The 27,624-nt window shown below is 30.5% G+C and overlaps 1 protein-coding gene across 1 annotated transcript; it reads left to right on the top strand.

Moving 5' to 3' along the window:
• Positions 1-12,093: 12,093 nt before the first annotated feature.
• On the top strand, positions 12,094-27,423 carry LOC129229651 (uncharacterized). The gene is made up of 4 exons (XM_054864005.1): positions 12,094-12,168; positions 23,350-23,392; positions 24,998-25,035; positions 26,195-27,423. Exons 2-4 carry the CDS (start codon positions 23,371-23,373, stop codon positions 26,660-26,662), a joined length of 528 nt encoding a protein of 175 aa, XP_054719980.1. The 5' UTR covers positions 12,094-12,168; positions 23,350-23,370; the 3' UTR covers positions 26,663-27,423.
• Positions 27,424-27,624: the final 201 nt, after the last annotated feature.

The following is a 27,624-nucleotide window of genomic DNA, read 5'->3' as shown; positions in this document are numbered from 1 at the left end:
GGTCCCATTGGGTCGTCCGGCCACCTTAGAAACTACTTTTTTTTACAGTACTGGAATAATAAAATTTTAAGGGTGATTAACAATGGACAAAAGGGGAAAAAAGGAAAAAAAATCCGATAAGCTCGATAATTGTCGAGATGAATAAAAAAAAGGTCATCTTGTAATCGCAAGTTGGAACCGAAAGGAGATAATCATTAGTGGAACAGTCTAATAAGTTCTGAAAAATATGATGCCTAAAACGTGACGTTGTCGTAAAATAAAGTCGTAAAACAGTTTCAAATGTTTTATCAACACTTTTTAATCTGTGATCATATGTGAAATAAAAACGCGGCAATTCTTATTGTTTTGTCCGCGTTTACATTTTGTAAACTAAAAAAATGTGATGAAGAATCTTTTTAATAGTTTTTAATTGTGGTGACGTAATACTAAATGAAGGAGTCAAATTTTAATTAGACAAAATACATGCTTTTATTTTTAACAGCCATTCTAGTTAAAAATATTTTTCTCAAATTAAAAAAAAATACACAAAGGAAAGTGATAATAGTGCTTTAGTATCAAACTCAAATGTTCTTTTTGAAAAACAAGCTTCGAGAACTTCAGTCTCTCTATTAGTCCTTCTATTTTCATTGCCTTTTACTTTCTCATACTTATAATTTTTTTTGCCACAGTAAAATAAAACTCTTTTCAAGAATACATTGTATGTCCAAAAATCTTTGTGTGTGTGTGTGTGTGTGCCCTGGTTTTAAATTTTTTCATCCGAAATTTTAATGATAAATTGATAATAACAAAGAAAGAGAATACGTAAAATAAAAGAAACCTTAATGACTTAGGAATTACGTCAAATTCAGTTTCTTAAATTGTTAGGTCTTATTTTTTAACCGACTTCAAAAAGGAGGCGGTTATCAGTTCATACCGTATGTATGTTTTTTTTATTTGTCCACTCACAGCGTCTGACCTAGTGGACCGATTTTGATGATTCTTTTTTTAATGGATAAGGGATGGCTCAACTTAGGTCCCATTACTTTGTTTGACCATATTTGTTCTTTAGAAAAAAGTTATGGTCAAAAAACAGTGAATTTCATGTAATTTCCCTATTAAATGATTAAATATGAAATCCATTGTCATAAAAGTTTGGTGCCATATAACAGAAACATTAATAGTAATTGTAATGATAATTTCGAATAAAGGCTTCTCGGAAGCAAGCATCAAGTTTCTTCAGTGTCATTGCTCCATAGTGGTGGTAAAGCTAACCTGGAAGCAAAGTGACGCAGTGATCAGGATCTGCTTAGCCTTCACAATACTACCAGGTTATGTTTGACTCAACTATACAGGACTGAATCACAAGCAACTAGTATGCTGTGAAATGCAAATTAGTTAGGGATATTTAAATGTGGACAAAGATACATTTTTAGTACCAATCGCTTAAAGTTTAAGACGTGCTTATAGTTTTTTTTTGTTTTTTTAGTATGGAGCATTTTTAGGGGAAAAAAAGGGGCAAAGTTTCATGATGGTAACTTCTTACTTTTACTGAAATATATACATTTGCACTAAAAAGATTGAAATAAAAAAATTTTGGAAAAAATAGAACCGACTTCAAAATTGCTCTAAAAAGGGAAAAATAATTTTATTCTTTAAACACCATCGATAATACTTTTAAACATAATTTTTGAAGTTGGCTCAAAAACGATAGAAAAGATCATTCACAGCCATAACTCAACTACACCTATAAATTTAACCAGGCCTAGTTTCTTTACTACTACATACATTATGCATTGATAACATCATATTTGAGTAACGATATAAATGTTTCGTTTCTAACTTTGGATGATTTTCTGAAAAAAATATGAACGAAGCATGGTTACACTGGATTTTACTTTTTGTTTTTGCGCCAACTTCAAAAATTATGTTTAAAAGTATTATCGATGGTGTTTAAAGAATAAAATTATTTTTCTCTTTTTAGAGCAATTTTGAAGTCGGTTCTATTTTTTTCCAAAATTTTTTTTAGTGAATTTTGACCGCTAATAATCTTTTGATTAGAAATTCTTTAAATTCAGTGGTTTTGTCTAATATTTAAGCGTGCAATTTCACTACAGGCAAATTGAAGAAAAGAACTAAAAGTATTTTTTTCTCACACCATTAAACTTTTAATCTTAAAAATAAATCTAAAAAAAAATGAATGAACAACAACAACAAAAAAGTATTCTTTTTCAATACGAAAACAGTTAAAAAGTTTAGATTAAAAAAAAACCCTTCTTGACCGCTTGAAAAAAAGCAAAAAGAATAAATAAGTAAATTAATTTAAAAGAAAAAGAAAATGTCAAAAATATTTAAAGAAAAAATTGAAGTAAAACTACATTAAAATGCATGGTTTTTCAATGCGTCTTTTTCACGTTGCCAAAAATTTAACGTTAGACTAATAATAAAGTTAAAAAATCAATAATAAAAATTTACCTAAAGGACTGTCCATAAATGATGTCCTGTTTTAAGGGGAAAGGGTGGTTTGTAAGATTGAGTGATAGATTGTGACTAGGAGAAGGAAGGGGGTGACAATAAGTGCGATATTAAGCATTTTTTAAAAAGCATAGGTTCAGAAAAAAAGCGTGGTATGTGACAAAGAGGAGGAGGGGGTTATGGTTAATTATTAAGCTTTGCAACAAAAGGGGTGGGGAGGAGGTTAAAAAATGTTGAAAAAAGTGTGACATCTTTCACGTGAACAGCCGAAAAGTTCTTTTTTTTTGTCAAAAGTAAAATCGCTTACAGCTCTTTCGTTTGGGAAAACTATGAAGCATTCTGAATTTCCTTTCATTTTTCGTCATCAAAAATAAAATATTTTGATGATAACTTAAGACTGAAAAAAAAAAAAAATCTCCCCAAAAATTTACGTAAACAATAAAACTACTTGTGCTTTGACTTCACTTAATTTTCTTTCAATCAGTCTCTAACTTTTGTCAATGTTAAGTCTACGAGGAATGGCATTTCGATTTTTATTCATATTTTTTCCCAACATCTTAAAACCAAGCTAAAAATGAAATTTAAATATGCACATTTTTTTCCCTTTCTCTCTTTTTTGTGATACAATAAAGAATGTTTAGTGTTGATTTGCTGGACAAAAGAGTGAAAATTTCTCAGGGTTAATGTCGTTTTTTAAAAATTGTTGAAAAAGAAAAAAATGTATACATTTAAAATAGCCAAACCCAAAACAGGAAAAAAATCCTTGCATATATTCTTTGTCAAGACCTTTTTCAACAATGTTTACTTGAAACCAATTCACACTTAAGTACGAGACCTATGTTTGTCTTAAAATTTCCGTAGGCACTAAAATTTTATTAAACTGCTCAAAATTGAACAGATAAAAAAAAAGGGATCAGGTACTCCACCCGAGGTCTTTCAAACCAAAAAAAAAACAAGTTTTTTCAAACCGTAGAATTCCCTCAAAAGTTATTAGGGCGGGGGATTGACAGACATACCGACTGACAGGCAGACGAGGATTTCTTCGTCTCAAAATACTACTTTCAGTTTTTTAAAATCATTTTCTTTAAAAATGAAAGTAGACACTAAAACTGATCAGTTTCTCAAAACTAATATTTAAGAAATTGGTTATTCTTGCTCCATGACATAATAACGAAGTCATTGAAACACGAAAAGAATCAATAGCTTATCAGGAAATTAAGTACAGAAAAACGATACTCGAAAAAAGTTTAACCACTTGACGAGATATTTTTATACTAGGAATAGTTTCTGTACTTTGGAACAAAGCAACTAATGTCAGATTTTGACCAAATTCAGTTTATTATAGACATATGCCCAGTTTTCCGGTACAACAACCGATAATATGATGCTGCGCCCTAATATTAAGTTATAGTAATAACGTAATAAGTATGATGAAAATAAATTAAAGTTATATTATGTTCAACAGGTTGTCCAGTCTCCCAACACCAGAGGCATACCCCTTTTCTCCTCCCCCTCCCCCCAAAAAGAGAAAAATCCCCGAAACTACCGTGATCGCATCTAGTCGGACACCTCCTGCATTCTTAAAGCGACATAAGACTATAATACCTTGAGGTACTCAAAATCTTGCTAGGCTCCGGTGTAAAACGTTAGATGGAGCCAGGAAAATCAAGAAACATGACGAATATTTTCTCAAAACTGACAGTTTAGCTATTGGTTATTCGTTCTCCATGGAAAAGGAATATATTTAATGAGTTGCTTTTTATCCCCAATAACTTTGTGAAAAATTGCTTTTTGAATGGTCTGTTAGAATAGTATACTGTAGTTCAGGCAAATGTTACATGGCAGGGCCGTTAGGCAAGCTGTAAAGCCTTCACCATGCTGTCAGGTTAGGTTTGCCCCAACTGTATTTAAGACTCAGCAATATTACACATAAGCTTTTGCGATGCTAACTTTTGCAAGATATATGCGCTGTACTTTTCTGCATGTAAATGCTGTACTTGTTGTAGTCATACCAAAAATTTTTATTAACGAAGAAAACTAACTCACAATAAATCGCGAAACAATTAGGATGTTCAATCAGTTAAGAAGACTGAAAGAATCCGTCCTACACAATTATTAAAAAATGACGGAAGAGTGTTTTTAATGGAGAAGCGACACAATGACAAATCGAGGCACGAGACGAAAGCCTCATTTCACACAAGTCGGGGGTCACTCAAGCGAGAAGAGATGGTTCCGAAGATTATGGTGAGGACAAGAAGTTTGGGAAAGCCTTCGACCAGACGATTATTTTGTACCGTCTTCACTCTCTTCTTCATTCTGCCCGGATTAGAATGACCCAAGGACTTGGACAGTTTTTATTACAGGATATGCGGTCACTTGCAGCAAATTGTTTTGGGGAGATGAAGTATGTTTGTTAAATACGAGAATGACATTTCTCTTAGAAAGGCACAAGAAATAGAAAATTTTCACCTTGTGTTTGAATAAAATTCTGAATTGAGTTCATGCGTTTTTTATGTTTTACGTAAATTTAGGCATCACGTTACTACAACCTAGATGACATGTTCTTTGGAGCAGCCGATGTATTAGATAGTGTGTCAACAAATGGAAGGTCATTTACGCGTTGCCATTTCTTTCATCCCAACTTAGAACGATCGCGATTTAAAATTATTAAACATTATATTATTAAACATTATTATACATTTGAAATTAATTTCAGCCAGAAAGAAATATTTACGCGTTTGGAATTCACAGATATTTATTGAACGAATTTTTGAAGTGTGCTCATGCCATTGTAGGCTTTTAATCGTTTTCAATCTCACCTCAGTATAAAATCATGTTCTTTAGAACAGTCGTTATGTCAAAGTCAACTACTGGAAGGTCGTTTACAAGCTACAAACTTTGAACCACCATAATTTGCTATCAAGTACATAAAAAATTAAAACATTTGCAGTAGTTTAACCTGAACTGATATATTTAACCAGATATGTTGAAATATTTTAACATAAAATTTTCTGTAGAAATAAAAACGATCAGATTCTTAATTGATATTTTTTTGCATGAAATTTTGTCAACATGCTTACATACCATCTTAAGCAAAAACTATTTCATTAAATTTACAGCGACATTTGTAAAATCATTTAAAGTTTTCCTTTCAAAAAGAAATGTTTTCAGTGAAATCCAAATCAATTCGTGATTTATAGTTTGAATGGTAAGGTGCTACACAAAACACATGAACTTAAAAACACATCCGAAACTGTTGATTTAAAAACTTGCACATATTCAAATATAAACGTTTTATAAAAACTTGGTGTTAAAGTCAAATTTCAAACTACGAACTTTAAATAAATTCTTTAGGGAAGGATTTTTTTTATTTTAAAATTTTATTACCTAAAATAAATACAGAATATTTTTACAGCTTCCGTAAGACTCATGATCCTTTTCTAAAAAAATTTTAGAATGAAATATCCGTTCGAGTTTTTTAAAATACGTTACAGTTGAATCAGTAACAGAAAATTTTTCCAGAAAGCATAGTTTGCACTTATTTTGCTTGACAAAAAAAAAAAAAAAGACCTCACTCTTTCTATTGTATAATCTCGTTACAATGTGTATATTTAGTAATATGATAATGCGCAGTATTGAATAACTATCGTGGTGATGTTAATGCTCATAATTCCAATGATTTCAAAGCTATAGTAGACTAAAATTTATTTGCCAATATTGTCAGAGGAATTTTCATAAAGTTTTCTTATGTGATTCTTAATCCTTGCAACTATCTGCGCTACAGCAATTGCACACTAATAAATATCAAGCAGACCACTTTCACAATCTCACACAAGCTAGTTAGTTCAGATTTTTTTTCAAATTCAATTATTCAGAGTAGGGGATAATCTTGTACCTAGGGACGCTCTACTTTATTTGAAATGTGTCTAGCTCTACATTGTTTTATTCAGTAGGGCCAGTTGTCACTCCAGCTGTTATTTTTGCAGCTACTGCTTGAACACTGATGAGAGGAAAAGGCGAATATCCAGTTAACATGCGGAAATAGGCACATCTAATAGAATGCCAAATCGCCAGTTTGCCGTTAAAGACACGCGTAGCTCTCAATTTAAGAGACATTGAAATGAATGAAACACGCACATCAAATATTTCCTATTCCTCCTCATTCCGTTAGAATATCGTCTTAACTTGGTGCTTGCCAATTCCATGTCAAACGTGGTCTTGCAACATTTTAGAATCCTGAAGGAGAATGTTGTGGCACATTATATGTGGAAAACGTTACAATGCAGTCCGAACTAAACATTTGCAGATCATCTCTTTCATTTTTACGTATAACTTAGTCTTTGAAATTTAGTAAGTACAGTATAACTCCAACTATCCGAATCAGTTGGGACCAGACTCATTTGAATAATCAAAAACTCGGATAACTGGATTTTATCCGAAAAAATGATCTTTTTTATTTAATGTTTGAATGTGTGTTGAAAATGGGAGAAACTACATTTTTTAAAGAAATCGGACTTTTAATTAATCAAATGAACATGCAACACTTTTACTTTTCTGCGTTCTTACTAGTGATGTATGTGTTTGTGTACACACCGTACTTTAAATTGCAAGTGATTGATTGCTGAATATCTAGTCAAAGTAAACTGTGCGACTATTTTCACAGAAGGAAAAGCGCGTAGACAGAATCTTTCAAAATTAAATATTAATTTTATCTCATTGCTATTTAAATAGTTACTAAGTGTTTTAAACTAGGGCTACTTGTTGATATTGTTAAATTCGTAAAACCCATGCGTGGTTGTTTTCCATTCATTACGGTTTGACCCCTAATTTTTGGGTAACGTCCCAAAGTAGAGTCTTGTATCTGGGGCCATTTGTAATTTTTTCTCGGCTTTCACTGTAAAAAAATTCCGAAACGTCACTGATTATTAGCGTAACGTTTCAGGATTTCACGGGTTTTCATCTATTTCCCTGTAAAATCAAGTATATTTGCAAAACAGTTCCTTGGATTGCTACAGGTTGCAGGAATGCAGACATCTCACTGAAGGGTAACGGCACCAGTAACAGACAAGGGTTCAGTAGCAGACAGTCGTAAGTTTAAAATTTCAATAATAAGAATTTTAGGCGGGTAAACTGATGTTGCTGTGGCTTATGAATACTGTGAATAGAGTGAATTTTATGAGCCAGTTGGTTATTTTCAAGGCAGTGGTGGAAGGCTATGAATAGCCACCACGATGTCAGCTGGTGTTTCATGTTCATTTGAATTAAATAAGGCTTTAATCCTAAAAATAAAGAAAATCATTTTGATAATTGCAGTGCAATTATGAACCAGAAAAAAAAAACTGATTTCTAATTGCTTAAAAACTTTCCCTTTTTATTTTAGATTAATACAAGATTTCTACTATTATGGTATTTCATGAGACTATTACAATACTGTAAATACGGGTTACTTTGGACCACACTTTGAATTTTTTCTAAACAATTTAGTAACTATTTATTTTTTCAATGGTGGAAACCCTTTTTGCACATCTAAAATTCACTTAGTTTAATTTTTGAATACTGATCACTTTGTTTCAAAGTATTTTCTCCTTTTTAATTGTGTTTTCTTTGGGCCAAAGTTGCCCTTGCATTTAGGTTACTTTGGCCCAAAGTGGTTTTCCATCTTTAAAACCATTGTAGAAATAACTAGAGCCAAAGAAAGACGTGTTTCATAAAAACAATATTAATTTGAAAAAAAAAAAAAAATTACAAGAAGTTTTAGTCACACGTATTAGTTTTAAGAAGAATTAAAATTTTTAAAAAATGATTATGCATTGCCTAATTCTTGTCTCCGAATTAGAACAGTCATCTTTTCGTTAAATTTGGAGGTTAAATAAATTCATTAACATAACCAATTCGTAAAACAAAGGATCCTAAATTGTTGGACGCTTGCGAAACTTGCTGGTGCGCTCCATGCTCTCAACATTTGCTCCTCCTTCTCTCACATCAAGAGCTATCCATGGAAACCTGAGCTCATTCCATTCAACAACAAATTCCTTGAGCTTTCCAACAAAGTTGACAAAATTTGTAAGAAGCAGATGCAACTGGGTCTTTTTTTCTAAACCTCTTACAGCTTTCAGTTCCCTTTCATTTTCCTTAGTAAAAGTCATGTAATTGAACCCTGGCGAATTGAGTCTGTAATTGCTGTCTTCATTCGTTGTTGAGAATTCCTGTTATTTTTTTCTTGTTTAGAGTTTTATTTTTAGCTTTTCTTTTCTTTTCCAAATTTTGCTGACGGGTTTTTTAGAAGTTTTTATGCTCGGCCAAAGTAGGTCGTAATTTTTAGGTTAGGAGATATAGTATTATTGGCAAATTTTTAAATAAAAACCTTATCAGAAATAAGAAATACATCTATACTTTTGCATAAAGTATTGAATAGTGCTCATAAATACGTACTTAAACGAACTCTTAAATAATGTAGAACTGCTTCTACATGTAAAAGTTCGACAGCTTATAATACACTTGTTAGCACAAGGAACGCAGAACCACTAGTGTTGCTTCTTGAGCAGAGCTGTTGAACTGCTTGGTGCATATAACTGAGTGCTTGGTGATGCTCTCTAGTGGATTATGTCAAAATATATTTAAAAATTGCATCCGAAGGTTGACATAGAACGTTGTATTTTCTCAATTCTCTCTCCAGAAAAGGACCGTAGAGCCAAAGTTTCGAAAATAAAAAATTTCAAAAACTTCATATCATTTTTAAAAATTCTTTTACAAACAGTAACTTTACAATTATTGGCTTATACATAAAGCTGTGTATGGTGTTGCCAACTTATTTTGCAAAAGGAAATTAGAAAATTGATATTATAACAATGCAGCAGAGTACAGTATTCGGGTTTCTACTGTTTCTTTTGAAGTTAATTGTAATAAAATTACAAAAGGAAAGTTAACCCTTAGGTTTCAAGTCAGTTTAATATTTGGCAACACATACAATTTTGCCTTTTAAATTACTGTAAAAACAAATTAAAGCTCTGCAATTGCCAAAAACAAAAATATTTACTGAAGATGCTATTAAATGAATTTTAAACTTGTAAATGCACCAACCTGATGGAGAACCAAAATAGATTTCTTTTTTAGGTATTCGCAAAGGTGGGATTTTTTTTTTAGTTTAGGGCGCTTGAGAATGCATAGCCTACCCCTTAGATGCACCGTTTTGCCGTTTGGCAACATACCCAAATTGTTTCGTAACATGCAATAGAAACAAACTGAAACTGTTGTTGCCAATAACCAAGAAAATACTCACTGAAGATGGTTTTAAATCAATTTTGATCTTGTAATTACACCAATCTGATGGAAAAGAAAAATCGATTTCTTTTTTCGGAATTCGCAAATGTAGGACTTTTTTTTCGTTAAAATTTAGTGCGCTTCAAAATGTCTACTTCTTTTAATTCTATGACGAAAATTTTTTATCACTTAAAGTTTTATCACTTTAAATTGTAAGGTACTTTTACAATTTTTATCAACACTTTGGGACATTTAATGGTAAATTATAATTTGTTGCTTTTTCTGTTAAGCCCAATGTTGCCTAGTGGCTGTTTCATCATAAACCATCCTAAAACTAAATAATGTTTTTTTTTAAAGTACTTTTCTCATGATTTGAGCAGAAAATTAAAGTCAAAGAACATACTTTAAAGTGTTTAAAAAATCATGCATTTAAGGGCAACGTTTGATTTTGTGACGATTAAAGTTTTTCTACTACTTATATAGTAAGGCAATTTATAATTTTCATCAACTTTTTGAGTATTTGATGATAAATTATTTGCTGTTGTTTTTTTCAGTTAAAAATGAATTTTACCAAGTGTTTATTTTACCAAACCAAAATTAAACTATGATTTTTTAAAGTAATTTTTTCGTGACTTGAACAGAAGTTTAAAGCCAAAGAACATATTTTAGCCTAATTTTTTTTAAATAGGCATTTAAGGGTTAAAAAGGTGGAGAAAGCTGAGTTTCCTGAATTTTATTCTTAATGAGAAAAGAAAGAGTTTAAAACCTCATTTCAATAAAATGATGACAGATTATATATACGAGATACAGGGTATTTATAAAGTCCTACACTGATTAAGAAAAACTGCTTCACAAAAATAAAGTGATTATTTTTTTACTTTGATCTTTATCACTAGCGCAGCTAAAAGTATCTTCTGGAGAGGTTTTTTTTTTGGTCACTTTATACCTTCTGGACGGTTTTTTCTGATGAAAAATACCCTATGAAGGGGATCTTTTGATCAAATAAACTTTCTGAAGAGTTTTTGATCAAACTAGCCCTTTCATATGCATAAACTGCTGGATTATAATTTGCATTCATGTTAAAACCAATGGCTCTGGGGGATGTTTTCACCTTCGACCCTCTCCCCCCTCCGTTGTGAAACAGATCCTTACAGCCAAAAGTTTTTTTCACAACGTTAATACATTTCTACGTTTTGTAGTTCTGAGAAGATTTAGAAGATTTCCAATTTCACGCTAAATACTAGCGCAGTCAGAACTTACCTCCTGGGGAGGGGGGAGTGAGCATTCTCTCATAGAAGTCCCTATATCTGGATTTAAACTGTCATATTTGAACATACAATATCTGTTAAAACTAAAGGTTCTGGAATTTTCCCTCAAAACCTCCTCGTAGACGCCATTTTAAGTTTTTGATGTTAGCGTAACCTACATGCCTTTGTCTAATGTTGTACCAGTGGGAGAAAAATAACGAAATGAAGGTCCAAAATTTTTTAAAAAACAGCATAATTTTTAAATATTTTTTTTACAATAAATTTCTTTTATCTGTACAAGACTTCGTGAAATTATTTCATCATTACTGTCAGGCTACATGAAGGAAAAAAAATGCTATTTTCCCCCAAAGACGGTTTTTTTGAGCGAAACCTTCCATTGTAACTTGCACATTGCAATTTAATTTTGCTTCAAAATTCGGTCGACGTGAAGGAATTGTCTTGAATATGGGTTGGAGATTTTCAGTTATGCGAAAAGCTGTAGAAATATATTCATTGAGCACAATAAATAATATGTTAAAGAAAAAAGTTACACAGTTAAGAAACTGATAAATTTCTCTACATCTTTTTAAAGTAGTGAAGTATTAAAGTAAGTTTAATTACTGTGTTAATTCATTTTTGTGTTTCAAGATTAAAGCATTTTTTCGATGTTATCGAAAGTATGAAATATTTAATGATCTTTCCCTACATTACGCAAAACAGCAAGGTGATAAAGAAACCATCATTTATACACATTATTTTCTCTAGTATCAGATTTCTCAGACAAGAATCCATCAGATACATACAAGAAATTTTTGAAGTAAATGAGAAAAAAACTAGTTTACATATTCATCATAAGCTACCTCGTTTTAACGGGCGTGATAAGTCTTAATTCAACGGAATACCCAAAGATCTAAATCTATGCAGATAGCCTTGAAGAAGACGAGATTCAGATGAGTGATGCCAACAGGCAAGTAAAAATTCCGTAGTTTTCAAAAAATGCGAAAAATTATTTATTATTTTCTTCTCTTTGATCCCGGCAGACGATCTGACACAGTTGTAGTGGGCGCCCAGCGCACGCCTGCTCCCATTGGTCAAGTAACCCGTTTCGTCAGTTGACCTTTCGGGAGAGAGTTACTATAAAACGAGAGGGACAGTGAAATGCTCCATCAGAAAAAATTCATCCCGCTCTTCCGTTTCTACAGTGAAAGTGGTAAGTTTTCATTTCTAAAGTGAGTTTTTTGCATTTATCAATAGCAAAGCTGGTTGGAAAAATATACAAGTCAGAAAAGGTGCGAGTCAAGTCTTAGAAAAACATACGGAGATTTTAAAATTATTTTCACATACCCAAATGAAACTATTAAAACGTAATAATCAATTTTTTGCTACAAAGGTTCGTTTAAGTGGACCTTCACTGTAAGTTATATCTTAGTAACGTCTAAAGTGAGTAAATAATTTTTATACTGAGTTGCTCACAAGTTATCAACGATAAAACTGGTCGCTCAATAAAAACATTCAAGAAAGAAACGCTGCCAATTAATAAATAGACAATGTACGAAGTTTAAAAATTATTTTTCATATCTTAATCCAACTATCTTTAAACTTAACAACAAATATTTGTTATGCAGTTTAATTTGATTGTACTGTACCAGTTATATAAGTTCTAACTTAATAATTTTATAGTAAGTAGTTAAAATCTATAGTGAATTTCCCGTAGTTATCAGTGGTAAAACTTGTTAGTATAAAATATACAAGAAAGAATTTTCCTATTTTTTCCCTCTAAGAATTTGCTAATACTTAAAAAATAATAATGAAGCTTTCAAAGTTTTTTACATATACTATTGAAACGTTGTTTAAACGCAATAATGAATATTTTGTTCCGTAGGTTAGTTTGTTCTTTACTTTCACTCTTCGTTCTATGGTAATAATTTCTAAAGTGATAGCTAACTGCTATATTGAGTTTCTCGCTGTTATCAATGACAAAGCTGGTTAGCAGGGCCTGATCACTAAATAGGTGAACTAGGCCATGGCGTAGGGCCCCCGCTCTTTAGGGGCCCCAAATGGCTAAAATTGGTTTATGCAATAGCTGAAATTGTAAGTTTTAACTACATTAGGGCCCCGAAAAAGGGTTTGGCCTAGGACCCCCTGACATACTAATAGGGCCCTGCTAGCTAGTACAAAAAATTCAAGAAAGATATGGTGCTAATGCTTGTTTGAATGAAATAGAAAATGTACGTTTTGAAAATTTTGTTTACACATCCTAATGAAACAATGTTAAAACTTGAGAGTGAATACTTCGTTAACCGGATTAGTTTAACTGTATTGTACCTTCACTATAAGTTCTATATTAGTAAATTCTAAAGTGAGTTTCCGCAGCTAGTAGTAACTTTTTATAGTAAGTTTCTCAGTGATGAATGATAAAACATATACAAGGAAATATAGTGCGAGTTAATGCTTGGATAATATACAAAGTTAAAATTTTTTTTTTACGTATCCTAATAAAGTAATGTTTAAACGCAATAATGAATATTTTGTCTCGTAGGTTAGTTTGTGCTGTATTTTCACTGTATGTTCTATTTTAATAATTTACAAAGTGAGTAGTTAATTGCTATACTGAGTTTTTCGCTGTTACCAATGATAAAGCCAGTTAGTATGAAATTTGTTTACCAGGGAATAAACTTTTTATTTTGTTAATAAAGGAAACAAATATTTTGTTAACCAGGTTAGTTTGACTGTGCTATACCTTCACTGTAAGTTCTATCTTAATAATTTCTGAAGTGAGTTTCTGTAGTGAGTAGTTGATTTCTGGAGTAAGTTTCTCACAGTTATGAAGTATAAAATCAGTTAGTATAAAACATACAAAGAAAAAAAAAGTGCAAGTTAACACCTAGATAATATACGAAGTTTTAAAAATTATTTTTACACATCCTAATGAACAAATGTTTAAATGCAACTATGAATATTTTTTTTACGGAGGTAAGCCCGGTATTAAAATGTTTTATTGTGAGTTCCTGTATTGTGTAGTTAATTTCTACAGTAAGTTTCTCAGTTATCATTGCTAAAGATGCTTCGTGTAAATATGTAAGGAAGAAAAGATACGAGCAAATACTTAGATAATATAGGAAGTTTAAAAAATTATTTTTACATATCTTAATGAAGCAATTATTAAATGCAGCAATGAATCCTTTCTTACGGAGGTAAGCCATGGTAAACTCCAGCGGTAACGGAAGGACAGTTTTACAAAAAAATCGATGCATTTCTGTCTGTGAGCATATAAAAATACATTTTTTCAAAAACTGATACATAGACTTTTGTACACATCATAGTAAGTTGCTTAAAAAGCCAAAACCAAGAATTTTTTGCTAGTAACTTTTTTTTAAAAACCAGATTTAAAAAACGGTAACGGAAGGACATTTTTGTGAGATGATTTTCACGCTAAAATGTTTTTCCCAAAAGTTCAACTGAACTATAAAAGGGAAAATTCTAAAAAAATAGAGCACATACGGGAGTGTTTAAGCATTGCAATTTCACCTCTAGTTTTAAAAATAATTATTTTAACATATAAATTATGTATTTGTTAAGAATAGTGGAAGGACAGTAACGGAAGGACAAGAAGTCCAAAACAATATACTTGGTAAATTTCAACTTACAAACATTTTTCCAACTACTACAGCAGCCTGAAACAATATCTAATACTAATATACATCTGTTACAATTCTGAATTCTTTAAATACTCAATAATTTTATCCGAATCCATAGAACATTTACCCTCTTTCTCAGGAAACGCAAAGATCATTCCCACATTTTTATGTATTCTCAAACAAGCTATTTCTATTCTTTCATCATCTATATGAAGTACCTGTCCAACATTGCTCTTTGTTAATTTCTTTCCCTTTCATCCAACTAACAAAACTTGTCTAAACGTTAATGAATTCTCGGCATTTTCTTATGATTTGATTCAGCTGTAACTTTATTTTTAACATTATTTATAACTGTCCTCAGTTTCTTGACTTTTGAAAGAAATCTCCTTCGATTTGTTGAAATACTTACTATATTCAATAACATAATTTGTTACAAGATTCAAATAGTGTATATTTTGTGTGTCAGGATGAAAATGGATAATTACTCCATCTTTTCGAAAAATGATCTTTAACATTACTAATCTCTTCGCAGTAGGTTTAACGGTTAAACCATTGCTTTGTACAATCATTTACTGTGACTTGTGGCAACAAATCTGAAAGCAGTTTTAATATTGTATTGTTTCTGTATAAATTTCAAAATTTTAAGCAAATGTTTCTGATTGAATTGGTTTGTCGTATGACAAACATATCATACCAAAATGATTTTCATATGCATATGAACTTTTAAGTGTAGTTTCCATGATTTTCATCCCATACAATAGAAAAAAAATAAGATCACGATACATTTTTTTTAAAAAAATAAATAAAAGTTAATTTTTTAAATTAAAGCACACATAATTTTTGTACAAATCAACTTATATGTTTCAAATGTGACTACTAACTTTAAACAATAGTTTGTTTTATACTAGCATTCTAAAATTTTACCCTGTACCAGCTTATAGCTAAATGTCCTTCCGTTACCGTATTTTTTTGTCCTTCCATTACCATTAAATTTCATATAAATTAAAGATATATTACATTTATAACTACGCCTCCTTGGCAAGGGACATAATTCTACTTTGCATTAAAAAAATGTTAGTTTCTATACCCAATAAGATCTTGGTGAACTAACTGAGATGTAGTATTTTGGTAACGGAAGGACATCAAATTGTCCCCTTAGAAATGGACCTATTTCATGGTTGAAATAAAAGAAATTTTAAATTACTTACCAAAAGGTTCAACTGGACATTCAAAAGGTAAAAGTTAACCTAAATATTATATGCTGATAACAAGTTTATTGAAATTACAGTATGTAACAAAAAAAAGAGAATTTTTGCTCTGTAAAAACACAAAGAGAAAACTTGATTTTGCACTTGATTTTCTGAAAGTCATCAACTATTTGGGAAAAACAGGTTAAGATTCAAGAAACTCATTTATTTCTAAAGAGAATAATATGTGACAAGTGACAGAACATTAATTTTTGAAATTCAAGTGTTCCCCTTTTTCCTGAAATTCACCCCCTATATTAATTTTCTTATTGTGAATTTCTATATTGTGTAGTTAATTTCTATAGTAAGTTTCTCAGTTATGAATGGCAAAACTGGTTTGTGTATAACATGCAAGGAAGAAAAGGTGCGAGTCAAAACTAGGAAAATGTACGAAGTAAATTTATTTTATTTTTTTTAATTTTCCAATGAAACATAGTTTAAGCACTACATTGGTATACCTTGCTACTGCAGGTTAGTTTAACTACATTTACGCAATGAGTTCTATCTTAAATTGTTAAGCTTAATATTTTCGGAAAAAGAAACTTGTTCACGGCATATTGTAGAGAAAATCTTCTTAACATAAGATTTAATGTTTTGAAATTATAATATTAAATCTTGAAAGAAAAGCAATGGTTACATTGCAATAAAGAACATTGGTTCAAAGGTAATATTACATCAGTCGGTTGTTTTAGTCGGAGAATTTTTACGTTGCATAGAATAAAAGCTATAAAGGTAATAACTCTTTTCTGATGATAATGCATGTACTTGTAGTTTAAACAAAATTACAAATATTTTCGCCTTTTAATTACTTCCTTTTAGAAGAATGAATTTGAATATAAATACAGTATTATATTTTAAAATATAATATTTTGTTTCAGATCAAAATACATTTATTATTAAAAAAATTTAAAGCATATGCGATTTTTTAAAGGTTTATTTCTGGAAAAAAAAGATAGGAAAAGCAGCAGTGGGAAAAATAAAACCGTTTAAGAAAATTAACAGCTAAAAAAAGAGAGAGATTGCTTTTTCCGTTTTCAAGGAGTAAAAATATTCGCTGACACCTTTCAGTGTTACGAAATTCATTTTGGAAGAGTGAAATATACGAAAAAAGTAAAGACTAAGATAAAGAGATATTCCATGAAAAAAAAGAAGATTTTAGGATGAGATAAAAGATGACTAGGCGTAAAAATAAAAAAGATGTGTATGTACTATTGTGATTTTCTAACTTTTAGACTATTAGACATTCCGAATTAAAAAATTAAAAACCATTCCATAATAATATTTTTTAAATTCAAATTGCTTTTTGACTTTAATTTTCCGCGTAGCCATATTTTTATTTAATATGCTGGAAAATCGCCCGTCAAGGTATGACGGGTGAAAATTGCTTTTGCATTTGAACGGAGCCATTGCCTGTTTGGTGATATTTTGATAGTTGAAATTGTAACCCTAACTCCAGTGGATGAACCCTAAATTACAGTAGGTAGCGTTCGTTGTTTATCATTTTTTCGTTTCTTCATTCCCCTGAAATGAGTCTTTCCAGTAAAACAGTTAAGTTACCGGATCGAGTTCAGCCTTGTCACAATAAAGCCTTTCCCCGCATTTTAAACATTACCAAAATACATTATCAAATTACCATGACGTGGCTCGAGTTTCGTTGTTGAAACACGCTCGTTACTCGATCATCGGCTATAATACATATGAGGACAGTGCGTGAAAATAAAATTGACTAAAGTTTTGAGGCATATTTTCAATTTTTAATGCATCAATTACGCTTGGAATGACATAAAAAGGTCTCAAGATCTGAATACATTCACGCACCGCTAAATATTTGCCATTTTTAAACGATTATTTATTTTTTTCTTTTTGTGAAAAGCGAAAATGGTTATCTTCATTTTAAAACTTATTCATTTTAAAATAAATTTCAAATTATGCTTTTCTTCCATTCTAAGTGCATGTCTTCAAAAGTAGATATCTCCAAAAAACATTTTTAATGAAAAATTAACATATCTGTGGATACAGAAAGATATGAGTTCCCTGTTCTGTTTAAACCATGCAAGGGGCTATTTAAAAGATATCTAACTTTTTTAGGTTGTTGGTCCGTCTAAGCATTGCAATGAAATATCTGTGCAAAAAGCGCATTTGCGAAAAAAAAAAAAAAAGGAATTGAATTTACGACAGAACTTTAATTATATGAACCAATTGGAGCCGGGATTCATTCGGGTAGTCAGATATTTTCTCAAAAATGGGTCGATTTCAATCAATTACTGAGTGTATGTTAAAAAGAGAAAAAGAACCCCTACTTTTAAGAAAAAAAGTTTTAATTAATGGATTGAAAATGTAAATTTTTTCCTGCTGAGCGTATTTACAAGTGTTGTACATTAGTACAGTGTGTACTATGTAGATACATTGCTTTAATAGAAAGTCATTACTTCATGAACATTTCAATCATAGTAAACTGTTTGACTATAAGCGCGCGTAGACAGAATCATTCTTTTGAGAATTGCAGTGTTTTTTTCTCCTTGATTGTGTTTTTTTTTTCTGAATTCTGAAAGCGATTCGGATAGTCGGTGTTCGGATAATTAGAGTTCTAATGTACCTACTTTTCTAGAATAAGTCGTTCATCTTCATGAAAAGCGTAAAAATAACTATTGTATGCAAAGTTCTTGGAAAAATGCTTCAAAATTTAAAAAATGACATCGTTAAGTTTATACTGTCATCAATTTAAATTATGAAAATCGAATGTTTTGAGAGACAACAGATGAAATGCTTTGCGTTTCCTTTTCATTTTAACTAGTTTGAATTATTTCCTCTCTTTTTTTTTTGAATATTATGCTCGAATATTTTGTTTGTTTGAATATTTGAAATGTTATTATTTTTATTCTGCGCCGAGAATTCATTTTCTGAAAATTTTAGTATTTTAAGCAGGACGAAACACATTTTCGTAATCGAAATTAAGATATGTAGTTAATTTCGCTTACGATTAAATCAGAGAAAAATATAATTGAAAATAAAAAAGAAAACGAATGTGTCCCACATTTAATTTGATACGATAAATATTTGGCGAGTTAATGGTAAAAAAAAAAACAAAACAAAATTCGAATAGAAACTAAGTTTTTACAGGGAAAAAAACTATAAAAGAGATATTTAACGAAATTCAAAATTTACAAATATTTAAACTGAAAGATATAGCTTGTTTACTACTAAAACTATGCATCCAATTGATTGACATTTATCTACTTGGTTTAAGATTTTTGAAATGTTTATTTACGCATTTAAGAGTAGCTAGTGTAACTGTAACTTCAACTAAGGTGATCGTAATTGTTGACCAAATTTCAATTTAAGTGGTATAAAAAATCGGTTAATGTTACCTTTGAATTTGTAGGAAATAAAATATTATTTTCATAAACACAAAATTAGTTAAGTTTTCTGTAACATTAAAGTCGACACTGAAAAGTGGAAACATCATTCTAAACACGATAAATGAATAAACAAAGTAATTCGAATGTAAAATGTGGCAACAAAACAAATTTTTTTGAGGTAAACTCAAAAACTTTCACTTAAAAATAGTTCTTGTGATAAGTTATATTGTTAAACGCGTAAAATATATTCATGCTAAAGTCGTAACAATAATATAATGATAAAAATATATAAATTTTCTTTTCGATATCCTGAGATTTTCACATTCCATTGCATGGAAGAATATCGTTCTCTATAATATTATGGTTATCAACTGTAAGGGAAGAGGAAAATAAAAACTGAACGTATGAAACGAAAATAGACTTTTCGTCTATTTTATTTTTTTTAAACGCAGCTATAAGGTGCATTCTGTTGTTTGCCAACACATTTCACAAATGCTAAATTTTGAAGACCTTCAAATTAAATTCATTTTTAATTTGTTTATTCATTTATTCAAAAGCCAATAAATAACATAAGAAAAAATAAGTAAATAAAACTAGCAAAGTAAAATAATAAAAATGATACAAATAAGTATTCAAGAATCAGAAGCTTTTTTTAAGTACGTATTGTACGGAATGAGAAGAAATTGAACGGGGGGGGGGGGGGGGGGGGGGGAATTGAGTCACTAGGTCTGGAAAAAGTGAGAAGCCAATTCACAGCACCATTAGAAGAAAACAAACCACGATGAGTTGAAAAAAAAATAATAAGAATGAAATGATAAATATTTTCCCTCTCTGTAATAACGCTATTCCTCAATCCATTTTAAGCTTGAGGTACCAATTTCAACAGCAAAACGACGCGCAACGACCTTCAAAACGAACATAAGGATAATCTTTCGCCCCTAATCCAAGAAACGTTGTATTCTTTTCTCAATTTTTATGTCATCTTTCAGAAAGAACACGTTGTAGAAAGCAAAGCTCATCCTTCTTCGTATGATGACCGCCGAGGAAATTGTGAAACGATTTGTGATTCCGGAACAAAAGATTTTTTCAGACCATAAACTAGACTAAAATAGTTAACTGTCTTTGTCCTTGACAAATTTGTTGCATTTGTGTTGGGAGTTGTTACATTTAGGTTTGCATGAGCAGTCCTTGAAACATTTTTTAACCTGTTTTTTCTTCGAGTAAAGGTGTCGAAGCGTTTATGCCCTACTGTGGTATAAATTTAAGAATGATAGCGAGGGTTCGGCGCAGAGTGGTGCGAAAACGCCAAAAAGCGCTTATAAATGGTTTTTGTTTTCACATATTCAACCAATTGAGGATTAATAAATTTGCACAGGCCTACCTCTTAGGCAATCAGAACTGGAATTTTAGAGCTCTTCGTCCACTACAAAGCTAAAGGAAGCCTTTAGAAAGTTAAAAAAACATGAACGTGGGAATTTAAAAAAATTGCTTTTAAGCATTCTATAATTTTTTTTTATTATTAAAGGCGGGTATATTTCATTTCTCTCGTGTCCAGCGATAGTAATAGGACGAAAAAAATAAATAATCGAATTCTCAAACCGAAAATCGGTTTTGATCAGCACCGAAAACTTGAGAAATCGCGGTTATTTTTTTTTTCAAAACACAAGCAAAAATGTCCTCTTATGTACTTTTTGAAATTAATATTAATTAATCATCAATGGTCTGTATAAGGACCCTGAAAAGGAATTAGCTGCGTAAACCTGCGAAATATGAGCCCTGAGCCCAAACAAATAGAAAAAACTCATTTATACATGCCTGAGTAAACAAACAAGCGAGAGAGGTTTAAAAACATTTTTAAGCGCTTTTTGGCGTTTTCGCCTCATTGTGCGGCCTCCCCAATGAGAGATTAGGGAAAGTCACAGTGACCTCCCCAAAAGGCGCTTATTCAGAAAACTCTGTCTGATGATTTAGTGAATTTTGAAACCTTATTGCATTTCTTTTTTTAAATCCTTAATATTTCTTCTGATTATGGACAGGAATGTGTGCATGCACATTTTCTTAATGACTCAGTAAATTTCAGAGTTTTGTTCAGAAATGTAAGCTTTCTTTCCGAACAAAAATTGAAGTTAGGGGCGCTGCTGAGCGAGAGTAGAAATATTTCGGAATATAGTTTGCTAAAAATGTGTATTATAAAACATTTGCAGCTCATTTACTCTAAAAACGAATTTCAAAACATGTGAAGGAAAAAGTTTAGCATGTTTTAAAAATAAATAAATAAATGAATAAAAAAATAAAAAGAAATAAAAAAATAAAAAAACTAAAAATTTATAAATAAATGAAGGAAGAAGAATTTTTTCTAATATATTTGAAAGCATAGAATTTGAGTTTATTTAATTTTATTTATTTATTAATTTTTTTGCATAAAAACATCTTCGGATGCGATATATATTTTGAATTTATGCCTAAAAATATTTAAAAAATATGTTCGTTTTAAGTTTTAAAATTGTGTGTCATATGCACACCAACAAACTCCTTGATAGATTAGAACTTCTTACTTCATTTTGGCTTATAAAATGTAACTTCATTTTCTATGTCTAAATATTAGTTTTTCAAGTAATTAGTTGTTTCGCATTGAAAAAGGTACATGTAAGTCAAAGAAAAAGGACTTCAAATAGCGTGTCCTAAACAAGTTAAAGCTACATGAACAGTAAAATTTAATATCCAGTAAAAGAATGAGCCATTAAGGTAAGAGTTATAAAACGTTTTTTTGGGGCTGTATATATAATTTTCTGTAAGGAATTGTAAATAAAAAGCAAAACATAATTTTTGAGGTGATTCTTTGGTAAACTATACCGTCCAAGCGCAAACAAAATGGAAATCTCTGACCTTTCTCGCGCTTCAAAATGTATGAAAAATAAATAAATAGAAAATAAAATAAAAAATACTTAAATCAACAGAAGAAATTTCAAAACAAAGTAATACCATTGGTAATACTAAGATTGTTTTTTCTAAGTGTACTGAAACTCAATAACAATAACTACCGTCAGTACCATATTAAAATTATCACACATTATAAGTAATTAAAAAAGAAACTATTTTACTAATATAACATGAACCGTAAAACAAAAACATGTCGCACAGGAACCCTACAATTATTAATAATTAAATATTTGAGGGAAATTAATACTTATCATAATGTTAGGCTTCAGATAATCATCGGATACAATACCAAATAACTTATCTGGATAATGTAAATCTAAAATGTAATCAATTTTCATTAAAGAAATTATTGCTCGAAAGGTGAAAAGCTTGTTTATTTCTGAATTAACTGACTCTGATCAAATTGATATGCCAACTGCTAACATCAGCAAAAAATATTTGATGAAAGATATAATTTCTGAAAATGGTTGTAACATTAGCCATTGAAAATATTATTCATTGATTTGACGAAAAGAAAACAGTACTTTTATAGGTATTATTACTTGAAAGGTGGTTACCTCCTTTTAATATTTGATGTTGTGTGTGAAATGTTATGCGAAATTCAATTGCAGCTCAATTATTTTTCGTTAAAACGAGTTCTTTTTTATTTCTAAAACATTCAAGAGCTTCAGCTAAAAAATGATTTATACTAATATGCTTGAGGATACTAATGAACAAAATGTTTTTCTTCAAAATAAATTTACTGGAACGACACAAGATACAAATCTAAGCTGACTTCTCATTGATTCTGCATTTTTAAGTTATAATACATTCTCCGAAATTAAAACAAATTAAGAAAAAAAAACATCTAGTTAAGTGATGTAAGAAAGTTTTAATTCCACCGATAAAATGATCAATGGGCATATGCTTAAAGACATTGATAAACCAAGTGTTTTTCTTTAAAATGGTTCTACTATAACCATACAAGAAACAAATCAAAGCTAATTCTTCACTGACTATGCATTTTTCAGTTACAAAAGAATTCTTTCCTCAATTAAATAAAACTTCATTTAACTAAGGGGTGTAGGAAATTTTTTTATTCGGCCTATAACATATACTTATTGGTTTATGCTGCCGAACATGTTTGTACATTTGTTTTCAATGCATACATTAATGCACATTTTGAATGCTTAAGTCTGGTTCTGATTTAGTCCACTTTTCATTGCAGATTTAATTCACATTTTGCATCATGAAGATCTCATTATTTCTTGGTACGTATCGTACTTTTAGTAATTATTTTCAAACCTATATGTTACCGAAAAGTTTGATATCTGGCATTCTATAAAATGCCTAGACATTGAATGTGACGCGTAAAACTAGCCAGCAATGTATGAAATGGTTCATATTTTAAACTTTCTATTCATTCTATGTAAGTATGCTAGCTGAGAAACCTGCAAAGTATGAAATACGTTATCTATTTGTTTCGAACATTACGTGGTTTTTTATAATTTTAAGCATCATTCAAGCTAACCATGTTGCTACAAGTAGGTAAATATTGATTCCTCATTTTTGGCATAAAAAATGTTTCCCTTAATGAGAAAGGCAGATATTTTGTTTTGTAAAAGTTTCGTTTTTCGTATTTCGACTAAATGTTCTTTAATGATACTATCAATATTTTTCTTGAACTACATTTGCGGTTTTGAGGAATGCACGTCATTTATACGATGCTTTATAGCAACCTTTCATCATACTTTGCCTAAGCAGCATTGGTCTTTCTATAGAATGCGTAGGTTTTATATGGGATGCCATTAGGAAAGTAGCTATTCTCATATTTCATACTTTGCCTTAAGAAATTCGGTACTGTCTACAATGCCTAGGCATTTTACCGAATGCACTGTGTTTCATACTCTGCCGAGTATATCATCTGAAAATTAGTGAACGTTTTTAACTCTTAAAATAAGTATTAAGTATTAAAATGTGAATAATTTCTAACGACATCCGAACAAAAAAAATTTTGCCTTTTTTAAAAAAAAAATAAAGCGTAAAACATTTTCTTTATTGTAGTGAATTTATGATATTTTTCACGTCGTGTTAGGATTTAGAACAATACAGTTAATATTATTATTATTTATTTACTTTTCTATTTTAGAATTTTTTCATTTTTATTTGATATAAATTGCTTTTTTAAAAAGTATGAAAAGTCAATTAAAAGTATTAAAAATATATATGATAAATAGGAATTAAAATAAAGAAAAAAAAAATAAAACCTTTAAATAAAGTATGAGAAGTATTATATAAAGGTACACGTGTTGAAATTAGGCTTTCAAATGAGGAAAGAAAAAAAAAATAAGTGAAAAATAATAAGCATTCAAAGGAATAAATAAAGAAACTAAATAAGTGAAAAATAATAGGCATTCAAAGGAGTAAATAAAGAAACTAAATAAGTGAAAAATAATACTAACCATAATGCTAAGTATCAATACGCAAATGTTTAAAGAGGAATCAAGAATTTTTTCATTTAGTCTAAATTTATTAGAGTAGTTTATTAAAACATTTCTATGCAATCCATATAAAATTGCGGCAGTGAGAAGCAAAGGAATATAAGTGGACTTTTCGAAGTTTTGAGTAAAACGAGTTTAAACTTCAGGTCCTAGGTAGGTTTTCATTGAATTTTTTTTTTCTAAATCTTTCTGTTCAGCAGCAACTACTAGTCAGAGAGAGGTTCTCCTAACATTTGCACTAGTTATCTAGAAATGTTTAGTTTTGCTCTTTCATCCCTTTACTTCTCACTGCCTCAATTAAGCATAATTATTTTTATTTAACAGTTTTGAATGATCTTTTTGCATTCTGTAACATATTTTTCTTCATTATTTCAGTTCTAACAAGCGTCACACTTGTTCTTAGTGCCTCAAGGGTATGAAACATTTTTGAACGTTTTATATTTTTATATGTTTTTATTTTAAAAATGTGCATGAAATATTTTCTCAAACTTTATTCACAGTTGTGTGACTTGGATAAATAATGTTTCAGACTTTGTTTTTTTTCTTCTGATTTCATGATTGTTCTATAGCAAGCTTTTCCGTTTGAATTACATATCTTAAACTTAATCTCCAGATTTTTAAAATAGGAGATTGGTTTAGCTTTTTTAATTTAATGTTTGTCACATCATTATGTGGTTTCGTCCTTTTCTAATTATTTAAAGTTTATACCTAGATATTATTTCAACTATATTTTCTTAATTTTTACTTGTTTTCATGTTTTTAAGGCCTACATGTATCTTACGACTTTGTATGTAAAAAATAAATAATGTACCTTATTTAGCACAGTATAGCCCCCAAGGATTTTTGTACCAGTAAAATTAAACAAACAAATAAACCAACCAACCAACCAACCAACCAACCAACCAACCAACCAACCAGATTTTTACTTTTGAGACTATTATAGTTATTTAATGACACTCAAAATAACATAAACATTAAACACCTCGATAAATTGTGGTATATATATATATATATATATATATATATATATATATATATATATATATATATATATATATATATATATATATATATATATATATATATATATATATATATATATATATATATATATATATGTATATATATATATATATATATATATATATATATATATATATATATATATATATATATATATATATATATATAGTGAGTGAAACTGCTGTAAAACAGACATTTTGTTAATACGACGGTAATAGAAGTGATTTGCATATGATGACTAGAGTAAAAACAACTGACAAGCCTAACGTGGGATACTTACGAATAGAAGGTCGTAAGTATGGAACAACTATCACAAAGTCCCCTTAATTCGATTAAAATATTCTTCTCAACCTTCCACAAACTTTTCAACTGAGATTCACTATATTTACTTTTATTTACATTAAAACTAATAAAATACCATTGCCTGATGATATTTTATAAGCCATGTATCACAAAAGACATAAAAATATAATGCATTAGTTTGTTGAATTTTTATGCTCAAGAAGTTACGCAAATATATTTAAAGTTTTTTTTTTTTCCTCTTTCCAGTCTAAACGAGCAGCTTATGATCTTCCTGATGGAGCTGAATTGCTTGTTGGAGCCGTAAGAACCACATTCGTTTGTAGCACAGACGGCTACTACGCCGATCAGGACAACAACTGCCAAATCTTCCACGTGTGCCACACCGTCGTCAACAACGACGGAACGTCTGAGATGCTCCAGTGGTCGTTCCTGTGCGGCAATCAGACCGTCTTCAACCAGTTCTCCTTCACCTGCACCTACCCTGAAGACGCCGTTCCTTGTGGAAGCGCGAGGGATTTCTATTACCTGAATGCCAACCTGGGAGCTGGTCCCAACGTTCCTTTCCACAACGAGCAAGATGTGGCCAGGGCGGAGGCTGTTACACCAGGACGAGGACAGGGAAGCTACAGACAGCCTGTCCTACAACCCCAACCTCAACCACGACCACAAGGCACAGGCTCTAGAACGGGAACTGGTTTTGGAAGAGGAGGCTAGACAAGGACTTTTTCAAATATTTTAGAAGAAATATCGGCTTTCTGCCATTGTAGTATCACTTGGAACGCACATGCCAGTCGACGCTTCTTTTACAAGTTCCTTACTTTTTCCGTCTCAGAAAATTGTCATTATATAGAGACGATACATTTGTTATTGGATACTTTCATATCCGTTCATAGTTTTTTTTTTTAAATGAATATTTTCGTTCTTTGCAAATACTGTTAGCGTAAGAAAAAATCACCTTATTGTTATTCAACATAAGTTTTTTGAAGCATTTAAATATTCAAAATGCGACGGAAGACTTATACAAAAATTTGATATCTTCTTTTCCTTAAACTACTGTCATTCAGTTAGAATTATCATCATATCTATTGATTAAGTATTAAAGGATGTTTGATTGAAAATCAGTTCTTGATAAAAATGCACGCTTGTTGCATTTTTAATTTCATACAAAAAATCAGAAAATGTATGCATATTTCATAAGCAGTTTATTTGGAAGAGCCATTTCCCCGCTAGACCAAGGCTTCTCTACAACTTGTCACTTGGGAAAACGTTCGTGCGAATGCAAGAGTTTGCGAAATTCATTTTTTTTAGGGTGGCGGTGATGGTTCAAGTATGTTTAGCTTACATGGTGTGAAGAAATGTTTTTTAAATAACACCACTGCCGAAAAAAATTGTAATTTTGTACATAACATTATCGCGAGCATTTTTTGTATTTGTAAAGCTATTATTTTGAAAAAATAAATTGCAGGCATTGCAGAGTTGTTTTCTTTCTTTCCTCTTGAAAACGCATTCATAGCGATAAAAATAGCGCATAATCAAATTAGTCACTTGAAATTAAGAAAAAATATAAATTAATAACTGAATAACCCAAAGTAATACTTTGGCATTATCCAAGTATTACTTTGCATTTAATGCAACCCCCTTATGTTGTATTAAAAACAATTCCTCTAAATACCACA

This window comes from Uloborus diversus, chromosome 9, assembly GCF_026930045.1.
Source record: "Uloborus diversus isolate 005 chromosome 9, Udiv.v.3.1, whole genome shotgun sequence".
NCBI lineage: Eukaryota > Metazoa > Arthropoda > Arachnida > Araneae > Uloboridae > Uloborus > Uloborus diversus.
This window is presented reverse-complemented; position numbering and strand designations above follow the sequence as displayed.